The sequence below is a fragment of the Mesocricetus auratus genome, unplaced genomic scaffold (assembly GCF_017639785.1).
Source record: "Mesocricetus auratus isolate SY011 unplaced genomic scaffold, BCM_Maur_2.0 Super-Scaffold_100006, whole genome shotgun sequence".
Taxonomy (NCBI): Eukaryota; Metazoa; Chordata; class Mammalia; order Rodentia; family Cricetidae; genus Mesocricetus; species Mesocricetus auratus.
Genome location: NW_024429190.1, coordinates 61,537,397 through 61,561,848, shown reverse-complemented (window position 1 = coordinate 61,561,848; position 24,452 = coordinate 61,537,397). Strand labels below are relative to the sequence as shown.

Sequence of the window (24,452 nt, the reverse complement as noted above, 5' to 3'; positions counted from 1 at the left end):
TAAACCTTAATATATATTATAGTTTATGTATATTTTATATATGGTTATACAATATATATATATATCAGTAATATGATATGTATAAACTAGTAAGCAATGTGCAGGATTTTTTTATACTTAGTTTTCTTCTATTTCACTCACAATTAAGGATCATGTTTCCACCATGTTCATGCCGTTTCTAGAAATGATGAAGGCATTTTGTCCTAAAAGAAGCTAATATTCTTTAGTACTTAATAATTTAAGACTTTCAGCTCACTAGTAATGCAGAAAACTTGGCCTGTTACTATCAATGTAGATTTAAGGAAACATCTAAATGCAAAAAACAAAATAAAACAGAATTCCTGCATTTTTATTATCATTCTGAGACATGACCACATACAATTTTAAAGGAGGAAAAGATCAAAGAATCATAAAAGACCCATTATTCAAACCTCTTACCACTTACATAATATTTTATAATGATATTGCTGCTGACAGTACCATTAGTTTTCCTTTAAACTAAAATTGTACACAGAGAAATAAATTGCATATTTTAGTTGCCTAGTATAAAGACTAAAAAGCACAATCAGAGCTTATAACTGACACCAATTTATTTAGAATCAGCTTTCTACAAAATGATGCACATGCAGTTCTTTTTTTAATTTAAATCAGAAACAAGTTTGTTTTACATGTCAATCCCAGTTACCTCTCCCTCTCACCCTCCCATGTCCCTCACAGATGCCCTATCCCATCCCCTTTCTTCTTATTCTACTGATATGTTTGCAGCTGTGACCTTTGTGGGTTAAACTTTTTTTCTGCATTTTGTAAGATGAGAGAACTATTTTCTTTGATGCAATTAACACAAGATACAGGAACATTATCTTCTTTTTATTGCCATTACCAAACTATAGTCAGCAACAAGTTGAGGAAGCATTGATTGATAATTATTAAGAAATTAAACTATCCACTGTAAATAAACAGTTAATTAAACCTAATGACCAGTTGTGAACATCATTGTAGCTGTGAGAGGTTGCAAATAAGTGAGGTGAGGAAGTTGAGATGATCTTGGTAATAACTGACTATACTGGCTGGTTTTGTGTATCAACTTGACACAATCTAGAGTCATCACAGAAGAACGACCTCAAATGAGGAACTGCTTCTATGAGCTAAAGCTTTATTTTCTCAACTATGTTTTTAAATTAATTTTTATTTAAATTATTAACAATATTATTTTACATACCAATTCCAGTTCTTTCTCCCTTCTATCCTCCCTTTATCCTCACCATCTCCCCATCCCACCCCCATCTACTCATCAGGGAGGGTGAGGCCTCCCGTGGGGGATCATCAATGTCTGTCACATCATTTGGGACAGGACCTAGACCTTCCCCTGTTTATCTAGGCTTAGAGAATATCCCTCCATAGGGAATGAGCTCACAAAGCCTATTCATACACTAGGGATAAATACTGGTTCCACTGTCAGAGACCCCATAGACTTCCCAGCCCCTTCCCCAACTTCAGATAGCCTGGTTCAGTCTTATGCTAGTTCCTGCCTGGTTCAGTCTTATGCTGGTTCCCACCTGTCAGTCTGAGGTTTGTGAGCTCCCACTTGCTCAGGTTAGTTGTTTTTGTGGGTTTCCCCAACACGATCTTGACCCCATTGCTAAGCACTCCCACCTCTCTATAACTGGATTCCAGGAGTTTGGCTCAGTGCTTAGCTGTGAATCTCCACCTCTGCTTCCATCAGCTACTGGTTGAAGGCTCTACGATGGTAATTAAGGCAGCTATCAATCTCATTATAGGGGAAGGGCATTTAAGGTAGCCTCTCCACTATTGCTTAGATTCATAGTTGGGGTCATCCTCCTGGATTCATGGAGATTTCCTTATTGCCAAGTTTCTGTTAAGCCCATAATGGATCCCTCTATTAAGGTATCTGTTTCCTTGCTCTCCTTCTGTGTTCTTCCCCCAACTTGACCTTCCTGATCCCTCATGTTCTCCTCCCTATTCCCTTCTCCCCTCCTCTTTATCCTACCTCCATCTCCCTATCCCTTTGCTCCCAGTTTACTCCGGAGATCATGTCCGTTTCCTCTCCTCAGGGGTTCATGTATTTCTCTCTTAGGGTCATCCTTGTTTCCTAGCTTCTCTAGGGCTGTGGATTGTAGGCTGGTTATCCTTTGATCTATGTCTAAATATCCACTTATGAGGGAATACATACCATCCTTTTTTTTTTCTTTATCTGGGTTACCTCACAGGATGGTTTCTTCTTGTTCCATCCATTTGCCTGTGAATTTCAAGCTCTTCAGGATCTGTTACTTTCAGCTTTGTGCCCAGTTGTGTTTTTCTGAGGTCTCTGTATATTGTAACACATGGCTTATTTGCAGTTTGTCTGGTTGCACCTTTCTGTAATAATGTCCTTTGTTACAAAGAGAAGTTGCATTGATGAAGGCTAAAGAGTATACTATCTGTTGGTACAAGATTACATGTTTAGATTGTTGTTAGGAATTATGATGATTTAGTAGTGATTAAAAGGTCTCCTCCAACATTCCTGACTATACTAGCACTAAATAGGTGGGTTTCCAGTACCAGGCAAGATCTCATTCTTGTTGAGCAGGTCTTAAGTCCAATTAGATTGCTACTGCCAAGCTTTGTGTGCCAAATAGGGATTTAATTCCATGCTTATCATCAATGTTAATCATAGGCATCATATCTGTGTTTGATTCTTTGTTGCCTACCTTCTTTGGAATCTTGAAAGATATTTTTTGATTCCATGAAAGCTACTTCTCAAGCAGGAAGCATTAAAACATATATTTAAGAAAAAAATCATTTCTTAATCTTCTGTTACTACCTCAATATGCTTCTGATTTTCTACAAACACTCCAGTAGGTTGGATACATGACTTACAGTGGTATGATCCACAATCTTCTCAACTCTTTGTAGAAACTGCTACATGTAAATACTGCATATAATTCTTCTGTCACTCTAACCTGTAGTAAATTTGAACTTACTCAAGACTGTTTCTTAGAACTCTCAGTCAGTTTTTACAGAAAGAAGCAAATGGAAAATTCCATCCAATTCTGTAAACCTGGGATGTATAAGGAAGTTGGACAAGTACTACAGACGTAAATTGGAGTTTAGGAACGCCTCCTGCTCTTCCAGATGAGCAGAGTTGGGATCTCAGCACTCACACCAGGCAGCTTACAACCACCTGTGAGCTTTGCTCAGGGGATCCATTGACTATGGAGCCTACAAGTGAACTTCTGTGGTCATGGCAACACACACACACACACACACACACTTAAAATTAAATTTTATTAAAGAGACAATAGAAAGCAAGACAAAGGTAAGACCAAAAATCTTTTATACATGAGTATCACTTGCTCAGACATTCAAAGAATAAAAAGTAAGCAACTCCATAACTTCATCTCTGTTATATAAAACAGAAATAGTTTATACACTGTTCTGTTAAGTATATAAATCTCTATTATATAAACAATTATAAATAAATTACATTGTATATTTTACTTTAATTGCATTGTTCATATATTTATGAGGGATAAATTAAATATTAAGACAATTTATAAAAAAATTCTTGTTTTTGAAAACCATTCATTATTGAATTTTTGTCACTGGTGGAAAATGAAAGTCAATACATATTGTCAGCCATCATTCAGTCTGTACTTACCCAATGACTCTTGTTCTGATTATACACACTGTTCCAGATGCAAGTGATCCAGCCATGGACAAACACAAAATATCCCTCTTTTCAAATTTACATCATGGTTGTTGTGATCAGAGAAGTAAAAATGCACCATGCCAGGAGAAATGTATGAGATTTATCATGATAATAGAACACAGGAGGAGTACAAGAGCTGAGGAGGGGAGATGAGGGAATTGTTGAGATATGGTAACTATCAGAACTACAACACATTAAGACATCTGTGAAAAAACAGGAAGGAGAAAAGTGTGTCCATGTATGTTTTATCAATGTATTTTTGTGGGGATGTGCTCTCTCTCTCTCTCTCTCTCTCTCTCTCTGTGTGTGTGTGTGTGTGTGTGTGTGTGTGTATGTGTATGTGTGTGTAGTCTCTGTGTATGGGGAGGCCTGTGGTTGTGTTTTTGTGAATGTGTGTGTGTGTGAGAAAGGGAGAGAGAGAGAGAGAGAGAGAGAGAGAGAGAGAGAGAGAGAGTTTATATGAGTGAGGGGTGAATATGCATTTGTGAATGTATGGAGGGTGTGTTTAAATGTGTGTGTGTGTGTGAGTGTGAGTTTGGGTGTGGATCTGTGTATATGTGTGTGATTGTGAGTGGAGGGACCTCTGTGTGTGTGTGTGTGTGTGTGTGTGTGTGTGAGTGTGTGTGTATCAAGCAGTTATGAATGCTAAGCTGCCAACAGAGTGGTTGTTAGGTACAGAGTGAAGAAAATAAGAGATCAGGCTGAGATCTGGGGAAGCACAACCCCAAGTGGTAAAGCCCTGAAGACTCAGAGGCTAAGGAATACAATCTGGGCTCTTTCTCTCTCTTTTTTTAAAACTTTTTATTTTAGTAATTTTTTATTGAAATTGAAAACAATCTTATTTTACATACCGATCCCAATTCTCTCTCCCAGCTGACTTGGCTCTTTCTCTTGAGGCAAGCCTTAGATAGGCCTGGGCTGCTATAAACATACAAATGGGATAGTCTTATTTCTATTTTAAAATAGCCAACTCTTTTCCAAATGTGTCTCCACTACTATATATGATGATGTTTAAAATATGATCTCCATGATCTGTTTTTCAAAGTGAATCCACTGTTCTTGCAATTTCAAAAACTTGCCAAAAATTGGACATTTAAATTTAAAAATTGCTTTGGACAACCAAGAAACCAAACAAAAACTATATATCATTTGTTATGTCATATATACCATTCTATTTAACATAAGGGCACACATGTATTTTTTGTAAATATGAACACATATACAAACATTTAACTACACCAAGATTCTGCTCAGGCTTGTGTCTCTTATTGTACACATTGCTTATAAGTAACAACATTTATATTAAAAACAACTATACAATACTCTGTCCCTCCATCCATTTATATTTTCACACATACAGCTGTTCTTTCATATAAACGTGCTCTTCATATGCATACATATTTAACCACTTTTGGTCGGTGTATTGAAAATATTTGGGGGAAAATTGCATATGTGCTGAACATACATAGACTTTACAGAGACTTCATTTCTGCGATTTTCTAAGTCACTTCCATCTAACAAATATTAGCATAGCATTTATATTTTGGTAGGTATTGGAAGTAACCTAATCATCATTTTGCTGTTGTAGTTGTTTTTCAAGACAGGGTATCTCTGTGGCTTTGAAGGCTGTCCTGGAACTAACTCTGTAGACCATGCTCGACTTGAACTTGCAGAGATCTGACTTCCTCTGCCTCCCAACTACTGGGATTAAAGACATGCTCCACCACTACCCGGCCCTAACCATAATTTTCAAGACAAAATATATAAGCAGATTTTTTTCTAAGTATGTTGATTGTTGTTTAGTGAGGATGTCTCATTAGGTGGTTTAGATATGTGTAAACATCATATAATACACACAGAATAGCTATTACCACACTGGGCAGTATAGTCTTATGTAATCAATATCAAATCCTTTTTTTTATCATCTGCATAGAGTGTGAAAAATATCTCAGCCCAAAATAAATATAGGTTATGGCTAAGATTCTAGATGTTTTATGGACCCAATAATTCAGAATTATCTGAAGGATATTTTGTGTTTCTTTTGCATTTTAATAGAAATAATCATTTAATAAGCATTCTAGTGTATATCTGTGAACACCACTGTAGAGAGATGCCTTTTCCTTTTCAGCTGCTTTGGTTTTTCCCCACCAGTCACCTGGGCTCTGCCACATTGTAGTCCCCAAATAACACACAAGACGCTGTATTAATTATAAAGCTGTTGGCCTTGCTTTTTTCTTACTGGCTAGCTCTGACTTAAGTATTTATCCCATATTTGTTAATCTAAGTATTTCTCTTAGGGAGAAAAGTTCTGGACATCTTACTTCTCTGGTGAGCTACATCATGACTCCCTGTGTTTCTCCTACCCAGAGTCCTCCTGGACTCCTAGTCACCCCTATCTTGTTTCCCTACTGGGCAACAGTGCTTTATTGACATATACACAAGCCTTCCGTATCACCTCCTCTTTTCTGTCTAAACAAAAAGAAATGTCTTAACTTTAACATAGTCAAATTATATATAACAGAGCAGTTATCAAGTAAGAACACAGTTACAATATTTTGTCTATCAACATTTAACAAGATTTAAAGAAAATATCATCCATCCCATCCTTATGAGTCCAAAGTTCTGTATGTAGCTTATCTTTTATCATAACTAAGGAAAACTATAATTATAACTATCTGCCTTCAACTCTATCAAAGACCACAGAACGATAATATATAAACACTAGGATTGACAGAGACATCTTACTGCCTTGACAGTCACCCGAAGTTCCTCTGTAACGTTGGGGCATCCATCTTCAGCCTATAGGCCACAATCATTCCAAAAGATTTTTCAGCAAAGCAGGAAATTTAAAACTGTCCATCTGCATTCGCAGTCTGTCAGTCATTTTTCTGTGTCCTGCAGAAAGTCTCATAGATTCTTCCATGAGGCAGGAACCCTAAAGGACTATTTGAGTTCAGCAGTAACTTTCCTGTGGGTCCTGCATGTCCAGTTTATACATCATCAGTCAAACAGTCTAGGCAAGAGCAGTTTCTTGCCCACATGGCTAGTCTTGCCATGTTGAAAGCAAACTCCATAACAAGTTTTTTCAATGACCATAATTGGTGCTGCTAGGAGCAGACTTTCCCATTGTCAAGAAAAACCCTAAACCATTTTAAATGCCATTTTATGAAGGTCTTTGAAAGGTTTGAAGATTGTCTATCTATCTCAAATACATTTTTGTATATCTAGAAAACCTAACTTACCTAACTATAAGTTCTGACTATTATAACTATCTATAATCTGTACTTAATTATGCAATATGTTTTAAAAGATTAGTATAAACACAATACTTAATCAAGAGGAGAAATATACACATCACAAAATTGACCTTGAATTTGTATCAATAAATGAAAAACTATACCAATACAAAGTACTCATTTCCATACCATAATCCCTTTTTCCTTTAAAAAGAGATTGGTTGTGATCATTAACCAACTATAAGCAATCTCATTCAAATGAAAACAAAGATTTATAAACAATATAGGGATTTGAACGTCGCTAATTCCAAACTGCTTCGTGCTGGAAGGGGGCACTGTTCATACCATTGGGATCACGACAAAACTCGGAAACTTGTAGAAGTCCTTATTTTCCGGGTCTGTAAGGCTCCATCATCTTAGCTGTTTTAGATGTTGAATCACTTCGGCCATTGCTTCTGGGGGTCTTGGTTCATCAAAGCCTGGAAGGAATCCATAGCTTTCCATTTTCAGAAGAAACATAAACAAAAGCTTTTCCAAAGTAACATATCCTTAAACTTAAATTTTGAAGTCAAGGCATTTTCAAAAGATATAAGTTGAATTAATTCAGCAGCATTTATAATTAAGTGTACTTTAGCAGTTGTTCCTTCCTTAGCAATCAAAAAACTGAAAAACACAATAGCATACAGTATCCAGACTCTGTGTATTTTCCATCTTTACGTGGCTTATTTATTTATCTATTATTATTACTCTATTTCTTTTACTTTTATTTATTTTTTTCTGAGACAGGGTTTCTCTTTGGATATCTGCCTGCCTCTACCTCTGGAGCAAATCCTACCATGTGTACTACCACAGCTGGCTTCTCTATTTATTTACCACTATGCCGTTTCTTTTTCTCTCTCAATCCTATGTATAGTTTTAAACACACTGTAAACCTTTAGAGGTTTGTCTTTATCCATGTCTGACTTTACTGTAAATCTATATGTTTTTCTGGCCACGTGTCTCATCTGTAAAACCGCGGCTGTTTAAACTGCAGTTTTTCTAAGATGGTGGGCTTAAGCGTGATTCCAGCTCACTGTCTCAGTCTATGCTGACATCCAGCAAAAGCTGTCAGCTTACAAATGTGGTCACTGCCACTTCCAGTTGTATGTACACACCTTTCAATTGTTAGCAGAGCCTCTTAAAAGAACCTTGCTGTTTTTTTGGTTTTTGGTTTTTTTTGTTTTGTTTTGTTTTGTTTTTTGCTTATTCTGAGTCAGGAAGACTCCCTTAAGTGAGCCACACGACTCTTTGTTTATCGCTAGCAAAACAGAGCCCACCTGAGAAAAATGCTGCTACCAAGAACCCATGTCTTTCTCCGTTTTTTTGTTTCTAAAATTCCTTTAAATCTTTTGTTGTTCTACATGGAAATTCATGATCCCACTTCTGGTCACCACTTGTAGAGAGATGCCTTTTCCTTGTCAGCTGCTTTGGTTTTTCCCCACCAGTCACCTGGGCTCTGCCACGTTGTAGTCCCCAAATAACACACAAGATGCTATATTAATTATGAAGCTGTTGGCTTTGCTTGATTCTTACTGGCTAGCTCTGACTTAAGTATTTATCCCATAATTGTTAATCTAAGTATTTATCTTACCTGAGAAAAGTTATGGATATTTTAATTCTCTGGCGGGCTACATCGTGACTCCCTGTGTTTCTCCTACCCAGAGTCCTCCTGGACTCCTAGTCCCACCTATCTTGCTTCCCTATTGGCCAACAGTGCTTTATTGGCATATACACAAGACTTCTGCATTACACCACCATAAGAGATTTATCATTAAATAAATGGAGGAAATTGAATTCAATCTCTTTCCATTTTAAGAAATTTGTGATATATTATTTAACAAAGTGTTTTACAAAAATATATGAATTTATTTTGACATCTATCATAATAAATATAATAAATGCCAATACTATTAGAAAACAATTATCTAGCAAATAACACACTTATTACAGTAAGGGAATCAAGGATAGAGAATCTATACATTTTGGAAACATGACATATGAATGGATAATAAGTTTCATTAAGTACCTTATGTGTATGTTCATCAGGAATCTGTTTTCTATAAAAGGGTATATTAAAATTATTTGTCTACATTTGGCAAAAATTTGAAGATAAGACCCTAGATAGCTATAGTATCAATGCATGGTTCTCAACATGGGTAGCTAATTTTATATAGTTTAAATACTAATAATCTTTAACAACTTTCATAGAGAAAATAAAATTTTCCAAGATAAATGAATTTGTAATAACAGTTACATTTTAACATGTCAGCTGTTACACAGAGTAAGTTGTAATTTCTCTATTAACCATATTATTATATATTTGTGCTATTTTACAGCTCCCTCACCAGTCACCAATGTGAAAAGAGGAAAGATTGCAAAGAACAGTATCTCTTTATCTTGGCAAGAGCCAGATCGTCCCAATGGAATTATCCTGGAGTATGAAATCAAGTACTTTGAAAAGGTAGGACTCACAAAATAAAAATCTCTTTTTATTTTTTCTTTCCGCTTTAGCAGTTTCACTCATATATTTGTACAAAAGGAGGTTGTATTCTCATGTGGAAAACAATAAAAGTCTATTTTTCAGCTGTGCTTGTAGGGCCAGGAGCCTTCAGTGATTTGACTCTCACATTCTATGGTGGCTGCATATAGATAATGGTATAAAGTCAGCTTTACTGATTACACATTAAAAGATTAATTTGGGGGCTTGGGAAAGCCCTTGCTGGTTAAAAAATACTGTGTACTTCAAGCATGAGGAACTGATTTTGGATTCCCAGAACCCACATAAATGTAAAGTGTGTATGACGACCATTCTGCAATTTCTACTCCAGAAAGCAGAGGAAGGGGGTCTCCAGAGAAAGCTGGCAAGGGCCACTAAAGATGTTGGTGAGTTCTGGTTTGACCGAGGAACAACAACCTTCAATAAAGTGGATGAAAAATCATGATGTTTCTCTACATCAAACTGTGATCTGTGGATTACACATGGACATGTGCATCCTCATGCATGCACATGTGTGCAGATTCATCCACATGTACACACATGCTCACCTTTGTGCACAAAAAATGACAAATTCAAATAAATGACAAATCATCCAAGATTCTGAAAATTGTAGTGAATATTCAACCTGCTGGTTTTCAATAGTGAGTGCAATATCGAACAAGAAAAACTGCATGTAATTGTGGCTGGTAATTATAACAGTAACAGTCTGTTAAAGTATTCAAAATCACACACACACACACGCACACACGCACACGCACACACACACACACAGAAACACATCCATAATAAGTGTCTAAATCTCTGTATTTGAAATTTGAGGCAAAATAATAGAAATACTTTCTTTATATTCTCTGCCTTCATGATTTCTTATGTTTCCCTGAATAACTTATGCCTTAAGTTTGTACCTACACACACACACACACACACATATATATATATATATATTTGCAATTGTTATTATCAAAAGGAGGTAAACATCTCTTACATTATTTTGACTCTATAATAAAGTAAGCTATTGGGAATAGAATCAAATTTTTGGAAGCTCAGAATGAGTTTTTAATTTATATTGTTATGCTTGCATACATGGCTGAAGTCATCATCTATCATTCTATCTCCCCATCCTATGAAAATGTGATTTTTTGTATTTTCGAACTTCATAGCATATCTTTAGACTAATCTGAGTTCCAAGAATAGTTCAAAAAGTTAGATGGTTGTCCCAATCAGTTACAATAGGTAAAGTGAAGATCTTTACTCAAATGCTGTTCTTTGGAGCAGAAAAGTACAGGAACACAGTACATATAAACAAATCCCAGTGGAGTGGAATGAGTGAGCCACACTCAGTAGATACTCATAACTCACAGAGGCATCATTTCACTTCTAGGAAAGAAAAAAATGGAATGGAAAAAGACACAAATCCTTCATGTATGATTCCCAAGAGACTTCCCAGCACAGAACATTGGAAAAGGAGGCTGGATCTTTTCATTACCACGTGAAATGCTCAGAGTAGATAATGAACATTATTCCTTAAAATCTAAGATTCCTTGTACATACTAAATAAAAGAGTCTAAGAAAACATGATCACAGAAAAAATTTTATAGTTTATATGGATTGAAAAATGCCTCCTTTTTGATTATTAGCTACTTCTATATTTGTTAAGGATAACGCATTAATGAAGGAATATGAAATATTGAGAGCTATCTATACCTTAAGTTTAAGCTCTTATACTGCCTGCAGTGATAATCCTTTTGATCTTCTTGATGAATTATCATTCTGTCAATTATGATTAATGTCAGTTTTACTTGTAACCATTGGATCACATAGAATGTAAATAATGATACTTCCAGGTGGTGGTGGAACATGACTTTAATCTCAGTACTCAGGAGGCAGAGGCAGGCAGATGTCTGTGAGTTCAAGTTCAGCCTGGTCTGCAGAGCGAGAAAGACGGCCATAGCTGTTACACATAGAAACCCTGTATTGAAGAAACAAAAAAAAAAGATAGTAATACTCGTTTTTGAAAGCTAGTTTTTTTGTAGTTATATAATTTGCTGACTTACAATAGAGTGTAATCAAATGGATTTTATCATGTCAACTTTGCTTATGTTTCATTATAATTTCTTCTTATTGTTCTCCTCTCCCACTGTCCTTCCTGGTGCTTTGGTTTTCACACCAAAAATGTACTTTGGAATGCATGAAAATGCTCTAGGAGATCATTTTCGAGATGGAGTTATTTTGCAGCATGGTTGACAGAATTTCCTCTCAACAAAAGTGGGATTAATGTAGTAGAATGTAGGGTCCTCACTGATTCCTAATTGTGTGAGTTTAGTAATAAGAAGCTGCATTTGAATTTCAGATACCTACATTCTATGTGTAGTCATTTGTAAACTAGAAATACATCCCCTATTTGCTTTTGAACCTTTAATACTTCACTCAGTGCAAAGTTGTCTAGAATTAAACATTTACATGAAAATACAAACAAACCTTGGCTATAAACATTTCATATTTCCAATCATTATTGTGATTAAAATGGATTTCCACATGTTAAAATACTTGTACTAGAAACAGTTGATATGTTTACAACTATGTAAATTATTATATGTTATTAACTTAGCTGAAATAAGGTTTATTAGCACTAACACTGCATGTTTAATGGTTACTTTTGTTTCTACATTGTTTTTCTTTTATTCGATCAATGATTAACAGTATTCAAGTTTTTACTCCCAAAATCCTTCCCGTGCCTCCCTGATTATTAGCATTGTCTTTATCTACAGTTTCCAGCTTACATACATGACTCAGTGTAAACAAGGATGTCTGTCTCTTTCACTCATTTAGCTGCAGCTTCTGTTAGAGCACAGATATTAAATGTACCTTAGGAAGTGTTACTTGTTGCTATTGCTGGTGTTCTGAAACCTGGGACTTTTTTTTACAAAAGGAGAATTTCTTTTTCTGTTATCTAGTTTTAACATGATTTGTACTTTAATAGTTTTCATGTAATGGTATCTTAATATGTTTTATTACCTATATACCTGAAGGTGAGAAAAATAGTATCATGCTGGGGAATTCTCATTTGGAAAAGTACTTGTGAACATGTTTGAGGGCCTGCTTCTGATACCCATAGCCTGTGTAAAAATTCCAGGTGTGGTGATGCATGCTCGTAATTCCACTGCTCTGGAGGCTGACCAGAGAGTATCTCTGGGGCTTCCTGGTCAGCAATCTAGCTAGTTGATTTTGAATTTGAAGTCCATGAGAGATTGTCTCAATGGAGGTGGATGACATTTCTGAGGATGCCACTGAATGATTGCCTTCTATTATTCAACACATGTATACAAGTGAAGATGAGATCCTGTGTACACACATTGGTATGCACAGGTGCAAACACACACACACACACACACACAAAAGAAAATGCTTTGATTTGGGAAAAATGATTTCTATACAATAAGGGTAAAATACCCTAATAATAATTTGCCTTTGTATACATTTAAAAGTACTAATGCATACAGTATTTGATAGAAGTTTTAGATTTGATTTGTTAGTGTTATTAATTCCATGAAATGGTATCAGATCATTATTAAATGTTCTCATATACACATAAAATTATCCTAAAACTTCTAGGAGGAAAAGGATAGTGAGCCTTTATACCATGTTGAGGTGGGGGGGCGGTTGGTAGATTTCCATTTGGCTCATTTGGAACCTTCAGAGTGACACCACTCTTTTATTGGATGGCTTTTGGCCAGCCACAGGTGGCCCAGCCTTCTAGGATATGCAAACTTGCCAGCTGGCACACGTATCCACCATTGCCCTGCACTAATAGAGGTCATTGGACTCCTCTACTCTGGCCTGGTGATGGGCCTCTTGCCATCTCTTAATTAAAGGCAGAAGAAAAGGAGAAGTTGCCCCTTGACAGGCTATTTGCCAGCTGGCTTCTTTAGTCGGGCCCTCCCTTCACTACATGTGAGCAGTGTTCATTGAGCAGCTGGGGAATGTAGCTCGTTTGCTCAGCTGGGGCATCAAGGCAGCGAACAGCCCAGCCCTGATCTACTATTTGGCAGACAGGTGCTGTTTGTTGCTGATGAAGTTATATATAGAGTTTGTGATAAGATGAAAATGATCCTGTTACAGTGATTTAAAAAGAAGAATGGAAATATATTTGTAGAATACTGAGATTATTCGAATATGTATTAATTAGTTTTAATCATGTAAATACAGTTTTTGCTACATTATTTTTAAAAATACAGTATGAGGTAGCTCAGCAAAACATAAAGCAATCAGACACTAGATAAAGAACAACTAAGATATGTAAACCATAAAATCAAACAAAGGTGTCTTTGAAATAATGCTGTGTCACACATTATTTAAAATATCATTTCAGTGTTCGTGTAATTACTTTAAAATCATTTTTGTCAAAATAAAAATTCAGTGTAATTACAGAATGCATTCATTGTTCTCCATTAGTTTCAACCAGAGAAGATATTGAGTAATCAAATTTACCTGTTTAATGTGTTGTGATTTTCCTCTCAATTACATTGGTAGACTTTGATTTCCATTTTAATAAAAACAATCTGAAGTCTGGAGTCCTGTAATAGATGTTAACCATATACTTAGAATCAAATGTCAGTATTCCTGTAGTCTTAAAAACATCCTTCCTATATTAAAATTTTATTATTTTATGTGAAAGAAACTCAAAATCATAGCAAATATATCTTAATATAGAAATGTTTTTACTAGATTTCTCTTCACAAAGTTAAGTTTCTTTCAAAGAGATGAAAATAATATTAACAAACATATTTAATCATTTCCTACTAAAAGTTAATTCTACAATCATAGCCAAATTGCAAAGTTTATTACTGAGAACTTGTGGTATTTAGGCTCAATATAGAAAAAACAGTGAATAATATTAACAGGTTTGCTCAGTCATAAACTAGAGCACTCTCTGAACTCTCAGTAACTACAATAGAATATAAACAGTTGTGTGCAATATTTAGGAACAGCACAAGGATTGACTGTTTTTTACTGCTCTTCTCCTAACAAGAGCACAATTGACTGGAGACAATGAAGATGGGCTTTTGAATAAAGAAACTGGTATTTAAGGTTCATCTTCTGGCATTTAATTATGAACTTTAACTCCCTTATCAAAATACTAGTAAAATTCCCTCATTATTTTAAAGATTAATCACTTAATCTGTGTATTAAAAACTAAAGATCAACAGCAGTCCAGAATAAATGAGAAAATCTAGTTCTATTTGAAATAAAACAGACCATCCCAATTTAGACATGAATTTGGATATACCTAGGTCCATGATGACTTGATATATTGAAGCATATAAACGACAGCTGATTAGCTGCTTTCAAAGCAGTGATCTTTCAGGTTTATGCTTTATGCAGTACTGGCTGTGGTACAAAAAGTAGTTCTACATCACCTTGGTTATGTAGAATTAGGAAGAGTTGAGTATCCTTTAGATTGTGTACATTAATCAGTGAAGTGTTTTCATATTACATGTTCTATGCTTACCCCATTCTGATGACCACACTCAGGCAACAGGTCCTAATCCCAAGCACAAACGGAAATAAAAGTGAATCTACTTCAACACAGCATGTGAGCACGTGGTTAGAATATCATGGTAAATGTTGTCCTTTATCCTCAGACAGAGAGGCCATTGGGTTGGTGGAGATTTCTGTTATTATCTCTCCAGCAGGAGCAGATTCCCTTACTTAGCTTCCAATGTCTTTTCTGTTTTAACTTCAGTCACTAAGCTACTAGTCACTTCTACAGCTGGACCATTTTTAAAATGAAAAGAAAAATAATGTCCTGTATTTTGCAATTTTCTTTACTGCTTCCTGTTTAGATTGAATCAGTCAAAATTAAATTTTATTGGAAGTACTTATTTCATCTCACCAGCTTTAAATATAATTAAAATCAAATTCAAGGAAGATTTAAAGCTTACCTACAATCTGAATACTCAGGAGATAATTTCAGCATTCTAGAGAACTAGCAAATATGTTAAGGATATTACAAGAAGGCAGTCCTACAGAAACAAGCACATAGACATAGCATTCTCCAAGTAATGATCTCCTGAAATGTTATTAAATATTTATTTCATATGTGTGTGAGAGAGAGACAGGAGAGACAGAGACAGACAAACACACACAGAGAAAAGGGGGAGTCAGAGAGAGAGAGAGAGAGAGAGAGAGAGAGAGAGAGAGAGAGAGAGAGAGGCAGGCAGACAGACAGACAGACAGACAGACAGACAGACAGACACAGAGAGAGAGAATATGTATGTGTGCCATGGGACTTCAGGAACCTGCAAATGTAAGAGACCATTGGACCCCTTTGCACTAGAGCTATAGGTGGTTGAGTCATCCTGTGGTATTTGGGAACTAAACCTGAGTCTTCTGAAAGACCAATAAATGCTCTCAACTTTTGAACCATTTCTGTAAGCCCACCTTATAATATTATTAAATGTTATAAATCTGTTATTGTCCAAGTCCTACATGATAGATGAGTAAATACAATGACATCAAAGAGGTGAAGTTATGAATACATTTGCTAACTGACGAAAATGCTTCATGGGTAGTAGAGAGATCGTTGGTTTTACTTTCAATGTACGTGTGATAGAAAGTCTTTGATTTCTGGTCCAGCTCATGAGTTTTCTGTTTTGATATCAGTCATTCATGTGTTGAATATGGATTTTTTCCCTTTGTTACATATGCAATTCAAGGACCAAGAGAGCAGCTACACAATTATCAAGTCTAAGGAGACCACTATTACTGCAGAGGGCCTGAAACCTGCATCTGTGTATGTCTTCCAAATTCGAGCACGTACAGCAGCAGGCTACGGTGCCTTCAGTCGAAGATTTGAGTTTGAAACCACACCAGTGTGTAAGTCATTTTAATTACTGTCAACCCCTGTCTCTGTAATGGTTACCAGAAGAGAGTCTGCAGATCGATAGACTCCCGGGGCTCTCTGTCAGCTTTCCTCCCTTCCTTTGCTCCAGTTCTAACCCCTTCAGGTAGGAGGCCTCTGCCATGCAGTAATGGTAGGTCTGCGGGTTAACAGTGCCCTTCTTGCCTTCCCGCTTTGGTCCACCGGGAGCTCCTCCATCAAGCATCTTAAGAAATGTTTAAACCGTGCTTTTAAAGACTTCGCTCCCCCAGGTGCCATGCTTTATTGAATTATTGCCATTTACTTTTTACTTGTTTTATTGAACTATGCTACTTTAGTCTTTCTAAGAAAATTCTAAAGGGAGCTTTCTTTAGTATTGAATTTGACAAGAAAATGGTGCTTTCGAGGGTCCAATCTGATTTCCTGAAGTAAAAATTAAATTTGTGTCAGAAACTTGGAATGGAGAATCTGGAAACAGTCTGATATGCTCTTTGTTGCCTACTTGTTTAATTTCATAAAACATAACCTTAGTCTTCGACAAATGATTTTAGATAACTTGTCCTAAAGCAAATAGATAAAAGCTAAATTAGAAGTAAAAAACATGCTTTGTTTATACAAAAGAGAGCTGATGCTATTAGTGTTCTGTCAAGGAAGTAATACACATGATGGTTGTGAAATGTGTGTGTGTGTGTGTGTGTGTGTATGTGTATGTGTGTGTGCTTGTGTGTGTGTGCCTGTGTGTATGTTCATGTGTATATGTGCATGCTTAGGCATTTGTGTGCCAGTGTGTGTGTGTGTGTCTGTATGTGTATCTGTCTCTTTGTATGTGTGTATTTGTACATGCATATGTGTGTATGTGTGTGTGCTTCAGCAAGCTCCATAATTTGTAATGGAAAAGAAATCACACAGATAAAGTGTAGCAAAATGAGAGTGTTGTTATTGGATTAATGTTATAGTTATTAGAATAATTATTAAAATAAAATTCAGTAAATTCATGCAACATGGTCTCTAGGAACCCAAATTGTTTCTGTTTAAAGCCTTTCTAATTGATTTACATAAATAATTTTTATTAAGTGATGAGCAGACTCCCTTACTGCTATCCCACTAGATATTATATATGAAAAGAGACGTCAGTGGTAGAACATAGATTTTCTTTCCTACACAAAGAAAATTGTATGACTTGAGTTTAATTAAAAGTATAGAAATTGGAATTCAATGCTTAACTTTCAGATAGACTTTCCAATAGATTTAATAGTATGTCTTTATGAAGTCAGAAAATACATATAATCTGGAAAATGAATTAATTGATAAATCTCATAATTTAATCTTAAAATGGATTTGTTATAAAATATATGTTATGGAAGCTTGGAACCTGCCTACTGTAATTGTTTTCATTGTATATTATATTAGTATTGAACACTTTAGTAGCAAACAAACACTTTGAACAAAGTATATAAAAACATATGTGTGTGTTTTTGTGTATGTGTGTATGATCAATACAGGCTTCAATGGATTGTAACTACAGAGGTCAAAAATCTCATTTTATATTAAATTCTACTATGATTATGATGGTGACATGTTCAATAACTAGTTTTTCTTTAAATATTCAATATCCCACATTTTATTTTAATTAAACAGTAGTTTTTAGTTATTACAAATTCATCAGAGTACTGAGGCAACTAACATGTAGGCCATCTTTTTCTTTGATTATTATTAGGTAGGCGCTATTCCTTGCCTTTTATTAGCTATAATTAGAAAAATTATTGAATCTATATGTATATATTTATATGTATTTATACACATTGTCTATTATGTATTATCTTTTTGTAGATGGAAGTTTCTCTCCCACCCAGTTTCATAGCTGTTTATTCCCAAATAAACACCCAGAGGCCTATATTAATTATAAACTGTTTGGCTGATGACTCAGGCTTCTTATTGGCTAGTATTTACTTAATTACTAACCCATTTATATTAACCTGTGTACCTCCATGTACTCTTAGCTTACCAGAAAATACCTGGGTGTCCCACCTTCCTGGTAGCTACATGACATCTCTTCAAGAATCACTCTCTGTGTTCCTCTTCCCAGAATTCTCTTAGTCTTGTAGACCTACCTATACTCCCTGTCTGGCTGCATCCTGCCTGTCCATTGGACGAGAAAGTTGTATTCATCAACTAATAAGAAAAACATATATTCATAGCATACAGAAGGACATTCCTCCATCATCTTTTGAGCTTCATGCAAAATCCTTTTTTGGATAAGGTTTCATAAGAATGTGTAAGAAAGCAATGTGCGTAACTTCTCCAGGAGATATTTATGTAGAAAATATAACAGCCAGAATACTAACAATGATAAATTCTAAAAATCTTAATTACATTATTTTGAACTTCTTTATAAAGGGGACTATAGAGTTGTATATGCACAGGGTTACTTATAATTTGGTCTCATCTCTGGGTTCATATATCTTCCAAGCTGATTCATAATGCAGCATCCTGAAGAACCCATTTATTTCCCTTCCTGATTTTCCTCACAGTCTTCAATAACAACTCTCCTTACATTATTGATAATTGCAATCACATTAATATTTTTTGGTAATTACTTCTGTTGCTGTGATAGGACACCATGAAATTTATAGAAGAGTATATTTGGTCTCAAAACTCCAGAGAATAAAGCTCTTTCATGCCAGGTAGGCACAGCAGCAAGGCACAGTGCTAGGAGAAGGAAGCTGAAGGCACATCAAATATCTAGCAGGAAGATAAAATAAATTGGACATGGTACACGTTTTTAGCTCTCAAACCTTATTCCTAGTGACAAGCCTCCTCAAGCAAAGCTGAACTTCCTAAATTCCCATAAATACACAAATAGTTGTACCAACTATGGCACAAGTATTCAAATATGTGAATCTACTGGGGACACTCACAATCAACTCACCAAAATCTGTCCTCTGTTTCTAATATTTAGCCATATAGTTTTTATATACTTCCTAAATGTTTTTATTTTTGTTTTAGGTTTTGGGCTTTACTGAGGCTATATCTCTAATGAGACACACATATATAACACACACAAACACACATGCGCACACACGTACACACACACTCACATACACACAGTTTTATTTTTGCTACTTTTCATTTATCTTTACTTTACTATTTTTACCACAAAGAAACATTTGCTTTTTTATTTACTTTTTTTTTTACTATGACCATCATTGTTGGAGCATGGCAGCTGGCAGTCAGGCAGTCAGGCATGGAGTTTGGAGCATTAGTGGAGAGATTACATACCTCTAACATACAGTAGCACATAACATAAATTACTATTCCAAAAGGAAGGAACAGGCACTTACTAAGGACCACTGCAACAAAGTTTGGCCTGAACACCTGCAGAGAAACCTTTATATCCAGCTCAATGTGTGGTGTTAAAGGGCTTAGATGGCTCTTCCCTTTCAACTTTGCTGATTGCAGTACATTTTTCTCTTGAGCTGGTTTTAATCTCTGTATGCAGTTCTCCAGTGAACCTTCCATGGCTTTGGCACCTCCAGTATTTTGGGGTCTGGAATGCAATCTAGGCTTTACTTTCATAGCTTCATGTAATGACCTCTATGAGATACTATGCAGGGACTCCCCGAAAGATAATGTTCCCACTGCCCCACTCCCTTCCAGCACATGTCAGGGCTCAGTGGCCTTCCTTAACCACAGAGAATGATTTCATGAACTCTTTACTCTATCCTTCAAGACACAACTACAAGTACTTGACTGAAGCTGCCAGCTTCTTCTTTGGCTGGAACAAGGCCTGATCTTTCAATTGTATTTGCATAGACTTTAACTTGTTTTTGCTCTTCAGGAACAGATAATTCCTTAAGGATTTTAATGCCTGATTAGCTGAGTGGAGTCTCTTACTGTGGTTACCACACCCTTTATTCCATTTTTCCTTATCTTTTTCTGCCCAAACTCTAACATTAAGTTTCCTGATGATATTTTTACTCCTCAAATTGTACATTTTGTATTTTTTATTTTTACACTGCTTGTTCTTTTTCAGAGTAGACATGTATACAATTGGGCATGTTTCCTATGATCTGACTGTGATGGCCTATTAAGCCCCTCTTACAGAGTGTAAGTCTCAATGGCTTCTTCAAAAACCAGCATGTCCAGGATAGAAGAAAGTATTTAATGGAACCTTGTAATTGCAGAAGGTGACTCTATGACCATCATAGCAGGAAACATGGCAGCAGGCAAAGAGAAATGTTGTTGGAGCCACAGCATGTGATACACAAGTATAAGCAGAGGGGTTGTTGGGGTGGGAAAAGCTACATGGGATTGATGAGGGCTTTTGAAACCTCAAAGCCTACTCCATTAACACACCAAATCATTCTCAAACAGTTGCAACATCTGTTGACAAATCATGCAAATGGATGGATCTAGAGGACCCATTCTCACTCAAATCACCACAAATATCCTCCTTTTACATCCCACCCACCCACGCACTCAAGTGCTATGCTTATTTCCAGGTATGAGCCAATGTGTCAGGACAAATGTAATACATTTCTCAGTTTAATGTTGTCCTCTTTTCTCCTCTGATAATGAACACCCCTTTTCCTTTAAATCAATATACTTGAGCATCACTGAATTGACCTCTGAGTGTTCCAGGATCACTGGTATGCTGACATACATGCAAGCAGAACACCCTTAAAATCACAACAAATAAATTAATTTTAAAATAGAAAGAAAAGGGAAGGTAAGAACATAAACTTGTATATACAAACAATTTCTCTCACACTACTCTTAGCCTATAAATACCATTTTATTCATACAAGTTGTTAAAAATCTTGGAGTCCATAGAATGTTTTGACTGGGCTGATATGTAGGTCAGTACAAGGAGGTGATTATAAAATGAGCTCATCTTGGACAAGACAATACAGAGAGAAATAGAATCTCAAATTAAATAGACCAAGATCTAACAATGGAGTGTTAAAAAGCAAAGAGAAACTCTAATGTCTACTTGTCATTAGTTTGAAGACCACAGATTTCATATTGTGAAGTAGTACAAGTGCTACTTTGAATCATCAAAATGATTCTGCAAATAACAAGGCAAGTGTTAAATACCCAATGAGAGGGTCTCAAACCCTTAGTGAAATTTGGTTTGCTTTATGTTTCCTATATAGGAACAGTTATCAGCACAAAACAAAAATTATCATGCTTAGACACACCTACTTAAACCTTTTGTACTTACATTGTAACAATTGTCTTGATAAAGTTACAAACTGCTATAAATCCATGCATTTAAAATGTGTAGTAAATAAGTACTTTAAATTTGCCCAATCATATATACACAAGGCTTTAAACTTACACTTTGATAATTTTCAGTGTTCCTATTTATAATTGACATATTATATTCTATTTGGAGTTGTGCTATTATATTATATATAGACTATTGATATTGCAGTTTATTTCAGCAAGTTCAAAGCCCCATTTAGTTTTGACATTCTGTCTACAGGGGAGATTTTCTGAGATAATTTTTTTTGCTCGAGAACAACATCCAAACTCTGGAAATGTCAAAGCTTGAATAGTCAACATTTTCTTATATACATGAGTGTGTTTGAAGTCATGGATAACAATCTCCTCTACCTTGTAAGATGCAAGTACTATGGTACTGTAAATCTGCATTCTATTTTTATTAAGGGGAGAAAATAATTAGTGACTACTGGGGCTTTTGATTTTTATTTGGTGAGTAAATATTTCCTCCTTCAAAAGCCTTCTGAAAACAGACATTACGAGGTACCCTTAACTGAATGTGGATGAATTGTTTAAACCATGAATCATTTACCTACTGTGAAGCAACTACAATTTAAATGCATATGGTTCTTTTAACTACAAGTTCCTTTCTCTGTGTCTTCTACCAGCAGTTGCAGCATCCACTGATCAAAGCCAGATTCCCATCATTGCAGTGTCGGTGACAGTGGGAGTCATCTTGTTGGCAGTGATGATTGGCTTCCTTCTCAGTGGCAGGTAAGTGAGGAAAGAGTTTCTGAACCTTTGCAGCTGCTTTCTCCCTCACCTTGATCCAACTCTGTGACTGTATGCACATCCTAAAACAAACCAAAGCAGCAGCATGCCAGTAGATAATATCTATGCGCACCTTAGTACTTAAGTTTTATCTTGTCCATATTGATGCCAGTAGTTATCACATACTTTTTCTCCTTCTTAGACATACAAGCTACTCTCCACAGAAATGGTACTAGCATGATATCACTAACTTTGTCTTTAATAGACTGATACAGTTGTTTCTAACACAATGCATGGCTAATTCTGCATATTTTCTATATCAAAAGAATTTATCATTGCCTGATTCAGTTTTAATCACTGTTTAAGGAGCTGATTGACAGTCGTGTGAGTAATAGGACTAGCATTAATATACGGCATACATTCTGGAGTAAAAAAAAAAAAGGAAATCAGCAAATTTTGCAATGACTGCTTTCATTTAAATTTCTGAGTGATTTCAACATGAATACACCAATTCTTATACATATATACTGAATTTGAATTTCACTAAATGCTAAGTAGACAGAAAAAGTATATTTATCATGTCTACATTTTACAATGTCAAAATGGGAGATAGGCTTCCACTAGATGTTTTATTCATGTGTTTTTTATGTCAATAAGCTGAGCATAATAAATCTTCCTAAAAGCACACATGAAAGAATAAGTAATACATTGTTTTCCTGTAGCAAATATATTTTTACATTTTAATATAAGCAATAATTATATATATTAAGTAATGAGAGCTGCCTTTTAGAAATATAATGTTATTAGACTATTATGTAAACAAACATAGTTGAGGTTGACAACATGGAAATATACAATAACAGGTTCAACAAACTCAAAATATCAATTTATCTTCAATTTCCAGAAAAACATATCCTGTAATGTATTACTTAGCATTTATTCTAGAATGGCACTTATTCATTTTTGTAATTTATAACTGAAAGATAGCTCATGTTCTTTTGAGGAAGATTAAACCCAAGCCATCCAGGGTACCTGCTTTCTCCTGCCTCCATTTCCTCTTCTCTCTGAATTTAATTAAGGAAGAAAGTGAGCAAACCCTTCTGTTCTTGGCTGGATAAGCTAACTTCCTTAAAACTTTCATAAAACAAAACTTTGTAGTCAAAGGAATAACAAATTTACCAAGAAATAACTATAACTTCTAATGTCTATTAACAATTTTCTTTTGTCCTTGCAAGTTTTGCATTTTGTTGAGTTAGCATTCCTTAATTTTAAGAGATGTTCGGGATTTATTTGTTTACTATTTTGACAGAAATGTCTCCACCATTTGTACTTTATTCTGAATGGAAGACTTAGTTTGTGCTTGAATACAGCTACCTATCTACCACAAATTTAAATGATGTGACCTTTGAAGACTTTTCCATATTGTTGAAGTCTTTTAATGTCACAACTTTTGTTTGGACTTTTATATTGTTGTCTTGTAATAACTGGATTTTCCTGAATTAACTCAAGTGAGATTGTTATACAAAATGTAATACAATGAAGAAATGTAGCCAAAACCTTGCACATATTTAAGTAATTATATTAGACTTCTGACAAATTATCAAAAGCTATTCTGGATATGCTACAAAATGCTAATATATATTTAAGTATATATATATATCATTCTCCCTGTGATGAGACATGACCAAAACAAGTTGATGAAAAAAAATTTACTTGTGTTATACTTCCTTTCATAGTCCATGATTAAATTAATTCAGAGCAAGAACTCAAATGGGGCAGGCAGCTGGAGACAGGAGCTGACACAGAGGCAATAGAGGTGTGCTCCTAATTGATTTGTTCCTTGTGGCTTTCTCGGTCTGCTTGTGAATGGTGTCCATGACCACCAGCCCAAAGATGGCACCCCTAACAATGGGCTGAGTCCTCTCTAGACAATCACTAATTTAAAAACTGCCCTACAACAGAATCATACAGAGGTATTTTCTTTTCTATTGAGGAACCCTCTTTTCATTTATCTCCAGCTTCTGTGTCAAGTTGAAACAAAAATATCCAACACACTTCTTCTCTGTCACAACAGCAAAAATAAAAAAGTGATTG

General features: G+C 35.4%; 1 protein-coding gene across 7 annotated transcripts in view; it reads left to right on the top strand.

Annotated features, from left to right (window-relative positions):
* Positions 1 to 24,452, top strand: part of Epha5 (EPH receptor A5) — a 325,855-nt gene that overhangs the window by 222,538 nt on the left and 78,865 nt on the right. For 4 of the 7 annotated variants that reach the window (XM_005068198.4, XM_005068196.4, XM_013112027.3 and 1 more), the window contains 3 exons: positions 9,321 to 9,445; positions 16,198 to 16,357; positions 22,256 to 22,361. In XM_005068198.4, the coding sequence (XP_005068255.1) occupies positions 9,321 to 9,445; positions 16,198 to 16,357; positions 22,256 to 22,361 (391 nt within the window). The remainder of the gene's footprint in view (positions 1 to 9,320; positions 9,446 to 16,197; positions 16,358 to 22,255; positions 22,362 to 24,452) is intronic. The other 3 variants (XM_005068199.4, XM_005068197.4, XM_013112028.3) reach the window with 1 other exon arrangement.